Source organism: Echinops telfairi, unplaced genomic scaffold (genome assembly GCF_000313985.2).
Source record: "Echinops telfairi isolate 266 unplaced genomic scaffold, ASM31398v2 ScPeMD7_443;HRSCAF=831, whole genome shotgun sequence".
NCBI classification, from domain to species: domain Eukaryota; kingdom Metazoa; phylum Chordata; class Mammalia; order Afrosoricida; family Tenrecidae; genus Echinops; species Echinops telfairi.
In genome coordinates this window covers 62,230,652-62,240,032 of record NW_022104341.1, presented here as the reverse complement: position 1 = coordinate 62,240,032, position 9,381 = coordinate 62,230,652, and the positions used below count along the sequence as shown (strand labels likewise).

Genomic DNA, 9,381 nt, shown 5'->3' with positions numbered 1-9,381 from the left:
GAGGAGGGAGCGGGGAGGGAGGGGGAAAATGAGCTGACACCAGGGGCTCAAGTGGAAAGCGGGTGTTGTAAGAATGATGAAGTCAACATATGTACTAAAGTGCTGGATACAAATGATGTATGTACAGATTGTGATGAGTTGTATGAGCCCCTAATAAAGTGATTACTTAATTAAAAAAAAAGAATGCATGTTTCACTGGACAATTTTGTGGTTTAAATAAAATGATACACTTAAAACATTTAGAACAATGTCTGGTATATATTGAGCTTTCAATAAGTGTTCGCTGTGGCTGTAGCTTCATAGAAATTTGTGCCTGTGTCTTTTTTATTGAAAATATTCTAATAATAATGATATTATTTACTGACTTATTAGATGCTTAGTAGGCTACTTCTCTTAGAGACTGGCTAACTTCAGATTTTCTATTGATAGCTTTGGCTGCTGTTTTTATATAATTCCTTTATCAGCATTTCATGCAAGAATTTCATATTGAACATCATATTAATGGGTTGGCATGCCTTAGCTAGAGTTTAGAGCATTTAAGGTAGAGGTCAGCTAAATATTTGGCACTTTTCTTTATTGTTCTTTTCTGAGCATCTTTCATATCCTCAGACATTGATTTAATCAAGACATCGATTTAATCACGGTCTAGCTTATTGGTGCTTTTTCTTTTGCTTGAAAGGTAAAGGAAGGCAATCTTTGCTGAAGCTTTATCTTTTTTTATGTCACCCTTCTTTTAATATGGTTTTTAAAAATTGTAAACTATGTAACATTAAAATCTCCATTTCCACAATTTTCAAGGGTTCAAGTCGGGGCTGTGAATTTAGAATGCTGTGCGGTCATCGGGAGGTTTGGCTGACTGGTAAAGTAGCGCAGCGGCAGCCGGCAAGGTTTCAGGCTTTTTTCCACCTTCCCTGACTGCCATCCTCTCCGCTGATGTTGGCTTTCCATCTGCTTTTCTTTCTTTCTTTTTATTTTTATTCCATGGATAGACGATGAGTGCCAGAGCTACAGGGATGAGGGCAACAAATGTATAAGTGTGCTTTACACAATTGATGTATGTATGAATTGTATGAGCCCCAATAAAATCGTTAAAAAAAGAACATATGGTATCAACAAAAAAATTTAATGCAGAAAATAATTGGGTAATGAAAGGGTTAACACAATTGAGTCTTCTCACCTATGAATGTAGAACATTTTCCTATTTATTTAAGCTGTCTTTAATTTCTCTCAGCAGTGTTTCATGGTTTGTATTGTATAAGTCCTTCCGGTTACATTTATTTTTAGATACTTCATCTTTTTAGATAATATAGGAAATGGAATTGTTTCCCTAACTTTCCTTCTAAATTTCTTATTGCAGATGCATAGAAACTGACCAATTTTTGATTATTGGCCCTGTAACTTGCAACTTTGCTAAATTCCTTTATTCATGTTAGAATCTTTTTTGTTTTTAAATTCTGGAATTTTCTATATATAGGATCATATCATCTGGGTATAGAGATATTTGTACTCCCACACCCCCAATCTGGATACTTTTTCTTTCTTTCTTTTTGCTTATTTTTCTGGCTAGGACTTCTAATACAATATTTAATAGGAATGGTGAGGGCAGGCGCCTTTATCTTGTTCCTAATTTCAAGGAGAAAGCGCTCAATGTTTTCTTTATATTCCCTGATTTATGAGACGTTTCTCTACCATTCAAATATTTAATTCATCACTAACTTTGGTGGTAGGGAGCCCTGGTGGTTAAGCGTTGGGCTGTTAAGTGCAGGTCAGCAGTTTGAAACCACCAGATGCTCCTCAGGAGAAAGATGGGCTGTCCATTACCATAAAGTTACAGTCTTGGAAACTCACAGGGGCCTTTAGGGTTGCCCTGAGTTGGCGTTGACTGGATGATCATGGGAACTTTGGTGGTGAGTGTCAGAAGAGGCCCTTATGGAGTTGGATTGGCACAGTGGTTGCAGCAATGGGCTCAAGCACAGGAACAGTTGTGAGGATGGTGCAGGACCAGGCAGTGTTGCATTTTGTTGTGTAAAGGTCACTATGAGTCAGAGCCGACTCAATGGTACCTGACAAGAGTGTTCTTATCTTTTTTCCTGTTATTGATCTAGCGTCACTCAGCTACAGTCAGAAAACATTATTTCCATCATATTCCATGTATTATTTCCATCATAAAATTTATCAAGATTTGATATATAACCTAAATTTTGTTCTGTCCTGGAGAATGATCCATATGTGCTAGAGTACAATGCATATTGTGGAGTGTTCTCTTTACATATCTTTTACATTTTGTTGGTTTGTAGGATCACTCAGTTCCTTTATCCTCTTGTTGGTTTTCTTCCTAGATGTTCTATCCGATATTTAAAGTGGCGTATTGACGTCTCCAAATATTATTGTAGTACTGTCTTTTTCTCTCCTCAGTTCTTTCAGTGTTTGCTTCATCTATTTAGGTGCCCTGATTTTGGGTCACATATATTATGATGGCTAAATTTTCTGGAGTAATTGACCACTTTTTCATTATAGAATGTCTATTTTTATATCTTCTTTCAGATTTTGTCTTAAAGTGTAATTTGATAGTAAGATTGCTATCCCAGCTCTCTTTTGGTTATTATTTGTATGAGATATTTTTTCTATCCTTTCACTTTCAGCCTATTTGTGTCATTGACTTTAAGGTGTGTATCTGCTAAATAGCATATATTTAGATTGTGCTCTTTAATCCAATCCATTTAATCCACTCTGCCTTTTGACTTAATCAATTTACATTCATTGTAATTACTTATGAGACGTGACTTATTTCTTCTGGACAACCTGGTCAGAATTAGAAGCAGCAAGGGATGGATCAGCATGGCTGCAGCCCAGCATTTCCTCACAGGCATTGCAAGGTGGTTAGGCAGGGCATGTGCCAACAGTAGTTGTGGGATTTACGGCAGCTGTGACCTGGGGGCTGAAAGCCGTGCCACGGCTCAGGAGTTGGGGCTGAGCTATGGCAGCTGTAGAGCCAAGTGTCAGCTGTTGCAGCGTTGCAAACTCAATACTACCCGCTTCCTGGCGTGCTCCCAAGCAAGCCCCTCCTCCTTGGCCCAAGGACATCTATGTAGTTGGACATGGCCTAAAGGGACACGCTGCAGCACACACCTATATATCATTCCATTACTTTGTAGCCTCCCATGTTTTTGAGCAAAAACTGACACTTAATCCTATCAGAACTCTTTTGTATGTGCCTGTTTGCTTCTCTATCATTGTCTTCAGGGGTTTCTCTTCATCTTTAACTGTGAGAGCCTAACTATGTATGATATGTCTTGTTGTAGAATTTTTCACGCTTATCCTGTTTGGTGTTCTTTGAACTTCTTGGATTTGTAGATTCATGTCCTTCATTAGATTAGGAAAAATGTCTGTCATTATTCCATGCAGTGAATGACATGATATGGCCTTTCTAGTCATAATCTTTGTTGTTCATACCAAATTACTGGGTAGGACAATTATGAAGTATTTGTTGCCCACCGAAGGGTTTGGATAGCTGGCTAATAATGGAAACAAAGTGCATGGCACCCATGTAAATGAGATGTTTGGACCACTAACGTGGGTATTGGTCAGTTGTGCAATCCAGTTCATCTTAAAATGAGCTATCTCAGAGGGCGAAGGCGAGCTCTCAACTGCCGTCAAGAAAGAACCAGAACTGGAGCATATCCTTTGACTCCAAGATTCTTGTGTCGTACTGAAACTTCTTGATCTTGGAGACAGAAAACTAACACGAGAGGCAGTGGCAGAGAAGCCGTGGCAGTAGAGGCAGCAGAGTGGTAGGCTCCCAGCACATGGAACCAAAAAGCTGCATGCCTCTGGATAGTAGTCTTACTGGTGGCATGAGCACCTCTTGGGTATTTATTGGCAGAGATAAAAGAGCTTTTTAACATTGCCAGACCAGGGCAGAGACCAAAGACCAAGGGACTGCTTTGCTGAGAGCCTGAGGATCAGAGAAAGGGATGCTTGTAGTTATGACTGCAAGGAGACTGTCCTGATTGAAACAAAACAAAACAAAACAAAACAAAACTGCATCCTAAGCATTTCTGATCTTCAATTGTAACCTGTTATTTAACCCTGTAATTACAAGTATGGTTGGTGAGCCCTGGGTGGCCATTGCAAAGAATTACTAAACTCAGCAGAAAAGTAGAGTGCCTTGTGAAGGAATGGTAAAGATTGGAGGCTATAGGCATTCTGACTTCTGCCTCATAGGAATGAAGTGGTCTTTGATGTTAAATGTGTGTGTTCTATCCCCTTGTAAAGTCAGAGAAGGTCAGATGATGCCACAGCAACATTTTGGTTTTTGCACAGTATTTTTTCAACTATTCTTTCTGCCCCTTTCTCAACTCATCTCGTCTCCTAAAATTCCTCAGATGCATATATCTAATATCTCCTTTTTTTGTTTGTTTGACATGAACTTGTCACTGAAGACACCAAGTCCATTTCAGTTTCACGTTTCCTCTTTTTGTTTTTAGTAACGCAGACCAATATTTAGGTCTGAGGGATAAGGACTCTGGATGGGGGAGGGGCTATCACCCTACAAAGTACTTATGATCTGCTTTGTTTCTCTCAGAGCCCTCCCTGTAGTTAGCCGTGGTTGTAACCTCCATCTACCATGCCTGCTTCGCAGCACACAGCAGCGTCAGTCAGCAGCAATCAGCTTCACCCTAAATGGGGAACTGGCAGACCTGAACTGGCTCCTCGGGAGGTCTGCCCTGTTAGTTCAGGGGCCTGAGCTATGGAGTGCATAAAGAGGCAGGCATCGCCTATGTTAGTAGGCTCCACTGCATTGACCTTCTGTAGCCATCTGCAGTAGACTTGCAGCCATCAGTGCTGGCACATGCCAGCTGGATCCCCGAGTAGGTCTGCCATACTGATTGTACGGTAGAAGGGGCCTCTTTCTTTGTACAAGCATGGACTGTAGTGCTTGGGAAGACAGGCTCTTTTTTTTTCTAAGGCTTCGGCCTCAGCTCACAGCAGCTGGTGGTGATCCGCCCCAGGAAGGCCAGGGGGAGTGGAAGAGTCCTACTTTACGTGAGTCACTGACTTATTGATCCTTACCGGTCGGTGGCTCTCCACTGCTTGCTCCCTGATTCAGAATCGCTCAAAGCTGAGCACTGTTTCCTACTTGTATTTCTTATTGTATTTGTGGGTGAGGGTGAGAAGTCTTCTGCTATATTTTGTTGGTTAGAAGCAAGTTGTAAGTCTTGTTCATGCTCCAGGGGAGGGTGTAACAGCAGCAGATTGGGTGTTTGTGGACCACCTTCAAGTATTTCCACCACCACATTTCCCCTCACATCTGGATGTATAGCATCTTCCTCTGTGTTCTTATGTTTCCATTGTTCCTGTGGTGTGATTCTTCATTTTGATGTTTGTGCCATCAAATGTGTACTTTTTTCCTTCATAGTATCATATTTTGAGTTAATTTTTCTAAAAGGTTTAAGTTCTATGTGGGGCTTTTATAAATTGAGGAATCCTCTTCTATTCCTAGTTTGCTGACAGTTTTTATCATGAATGAAAACTGGGTTTCTTCTGAATCTATTGATATGATCTTATGACTTTTCTTTAACCTATTTATGTAATGGATTACATTAATTGGTTTTCTAATATTGAACTAGTCTTATCTACCTGGAATAAGTCCCACTTTGTTGTATTGCATAATTCTTGTTATACTTTTTTCTGGTAAAAATTTCTAATATTTTGTTGAAGAATTTTTTGCGTATGTTAATGAGAAGCTTTAGTTTGTCACTTTCTATCCCAGTAATGTCTTTGTTTGGTTTCGGTCTTAAAGTCATGCTGGCAATGCGCTTTACACAATTGATGTGTGAGTGGATTGGGATAACAGTTGTATGAGCCCCTAATAAAATGTTAAAAAAAAAAAAAGTCATGCTGGCCTCCCAGAGTGAATTGGGAAGTGTTTGTTTTGCTCCTGCTTTCTAGAGAAGGGATTGTAGAGAGATGACTTCCCTTCTTCTCTAAGTATTTGGTATAATTCATCAGTTAAACCAGCTGGGTGTTTTGGAAAGTTATTAATAATTACTTCAATTCCTTTAGTAGTTATAGTTATAGGCTTACTCCGATGACCTGTTTCTCTTTGTGTGAGTTTTCATAGATTGTATTTTTCAAGAACTGTATCCATTTAATCTAAGTTATCGTTTGTGGAGATAGTTTTCACAACATTCCTTTATTATCCTTTAATTGTCTGTGTGATCAGTAGTTGTTCACTTTTGATGAAAGAGTCTTCTTTCTTTGTTTTGTTAGCCTGGCAAGTGGTTTAGCAATTTTATTGATCTTTTCAAAGAACCAGATTTAGTTTTATTAGTTTTCTCTATAGATTTCCTTGTTCAGTTTTATTTCTTTGTGCTCTAATCTTTATTTTCTTTCTTCTGTTTATTTTGGATTTACGTTGCTCTTCTGTTTTTTGTTTCCTGAGGTAGAAGCTTCAATTACTGATTTTAGATTTCCCTAATATTTGCACTTAATCCTATAAATTATCCTCTAAGTACTGCTTATGCTGATTCTTTTGATGTTATATTTTCATTTATTCAAAATATTTTTAAAATTCTCAAGACTTTTAAACCCATACATTAATTAAAAGTATAATGTTTGATCTCCATATAATTTGAGAATTTTAGCTCTCTTATTGATTTCTAGTTTAATTTCATTGTGGTATAAAAGTAAACTTTGTATAACTTCAATTCCTTTAGATTTGCTAAAGTGTTTTAAGGCCAAGGATGTGGCTGTATTGCCAGTGTCTACTATCTCATGAGTCACTTTTTGGAGAGAAATCTCTCTTTATATTTATACTGTTATCCTTTAATTTCACTTCTCCATGAACTTTTTGAAGCCTCACTCTGTGCCCAGGTGTAGCTAGGATGCTATTAGTTTGTGCCTATTGTCCTGGCTACATTATTAATAGTTTTCTCTTCCCCACTAAAGAGTGCCTGGTTTGAATTATTTGATCACTAATTAGTAATGAAAATTTAAATGCGGGTAATAAAAATTTAAACATATATTTCTTGAATACTGATGAACAGAATAATGCTTCCCCCCCCCCTTTTCTTTTTCAGGTATTTTAATACCAGTGATAACAATTTAAAGTATTGGGGACTGGATTATCCACCTCTTACAGCTTATCATAGTCTCTTGTGTTCATATGTGTAAGTATTTCTTTCTTTTTCTTTAATCATTTCATTGGGGGCTCTTACAGCTCATATAACAATTCATACATCCATTGTGTCAAGCACATTTATACATATATTGCCATTACCCTTTTCAAAACTTTTTTTTCTACTTGAGTCCTTGGTATCAGTTCCTCATTTTTTCCCTCCCTCCTAAGTATTTCTTTGTCAATGTAACTTTAAATATTTATGCTTTCAGAAGATATACTAAGAAACAATGTGATCTGCCTTTGATGAGGACAGGAAAGATCAGTTGTAGCTACTATTCTGTTATGGTTTATAATCAGGCTGTAACTCTTATAAGCAGCTTATCAGAAAGGTAACTGTCAGAGTTGAAACATTTCTATAATTTCTTTGTAGTATAGCCCATAATCTATTTTCAGGAGAGACTACAAATAAGTAGAAAAATTTAATTTCATTTCGAAATAGAGATTTACAGCCAATTACACAGTAACTACTGTGAATTTTATTTAATATATAAGCTAGTTGTGCAGAAGAGCACTTTTTCTTGCAATGTCCCAAGGTAAATGAAAAATATAAGTCCAAATATTTTGACTAAATTAGAATTATTGTATGTAGAATTATCTCACTGTTTGATTTATGATTGGGACTGATATTCCTCTTACAGAAACAGAATGGTTTGAACCACTTACTGTACAGTTAGCATCCCAGCACTTAACCAAGGGACACCACAGCCCCTTGTAAAAGATAAGGAGCTACTTCTACTATATAGTAGCATTCCATCTTGGACTTGAAGTGTGTCAGGAGAAATTTGAGGAAATTCACAGTATATCTATTGAACCCAATTGACTTATCATTTCAACTTTAATCATTTCATAATGTGGAAAGATTAGATTCATGGATCCAAGAAATAAAACCTCAAATTTCATGTTGATTATACTTTACAGTGTTTAGGTTAATATAGTATGACTAAAATTTCTACAGATAGTTAATGATTATCTTTAGCTTTATGCAGTGACTTCTAATGAGTAGTATTTTATTACAGCTGACTCAGTAACTGGAGATTTAAAATATAAACTATGCTGCTCTGGTCAATACTAGTATATTGTTCCTTATAAAGAATGTGTCTTGGAAATGAAGTGTGACATTACAGGTTGTGTTTCCACTGGAAGCACTCTGCAGGGGGGGGCTTGTTGCTCTAGGTCAGCGGTTCTCAACCTGTGGATCGTGACCCCTTTGGGGGTCGACCGACCCTTTCACAGGGGTCGCCCGATTCATAACAGTAGCAAAACTATAGTTAGGAAATAGCAACGAAAATAATTTTATGGTTTGGGGGTCACCACACCATGCATCATGAGGAACTGTATGAAAGGGTCACGGCATTAGTTAGGCTGAGAACCATTAACTGCTCCAGGTGGTTTTGTTGAAAGAATGAGCAAAGCAGACTCTGTTGGATAGCTTAAGTTAGTTTCACATAATTAAGAGCTAAGTTTAAGCATTAACTTCACTGTTTTATAAGAACAATATCTAATTCTCAAATTGACATGTTCTCAGGTGTCCTTATTGTGAAACGTGATAGCAGAATAAAGTATGTGTATATGTGCTTTGGTTTGCAGGGCAAATTTTATAAACCCAGACTGGATTGCTCTCCATACATCACGTGGATATGAGAGCCAGGCACATAAACTCTTCATGCGTACAACAGGTAAGAGAGCAGCAATAGGTTTTGAGAGTAAATTAGATTTTTTAGAAATTTTGGGAAAATTGATGAAAGGTACTATTATTTATTTATCATCTTATTAAGGGCTCATACAATTCTTATCACAATCCATACATACATCAATTGTGTCAAGTATATTTGTACATGTGTTGCCATCATCATTCTCAAAACACCTGCTTTCTACTAGAGCCCTTGGTATCAGCTTATTTTTTCCTCTCCCTGCCCGCTTCCCCCTCTTCCCTGAACCCTTGATAATTTATAAATTCTTATTATTTTGTCATATCTTACACCATCCAACATCTCCCCTTACCCACTTCTCTGCTGTCCATCCCCCAGGGAGGTGATTACCTTGTAATCTGTTCCCCCTTTCTCCCTCACCTTTCCTTCACCCTCCTGATATTTGCCACTCTCAGCACTGGTCCTGAGGGGTTCATCTGTCCTGGATTTCCTATATTTCCAGTTCCTATCTGTGCCAGTGTACATCCTCCGGTCCAGCCGGATATGTAA

At 37.9% G+C, this 9,381-nt stretch overlaps 1 protein-coding gene across 1 annotated transcript in view; it reads left to right on the top strand.

The window, feature by feature from the left end:
- ALG6 (ALG6 alpha-1,3-glucosyltransferase) overlaps positions 1-9,381 on the top strand; it is a 66,588-nt gene that overhangs the window by 27,561 nt on the left and 29,646 nt on the right. The window contains exons 4-5 of the mRNA XM_045292198.1: positions 7,083-7,172; positions 8,771-8,859. Of these exons, the coding sequence (XP_045148133.1) occupies positions 7,083-7,172; positions 8,771-8,859 (179 nt within the window). The remainder of the gene's footprint in view (positions 1-7,082; positions 7,173-8,770; positions 8,860-9,381) is intronic.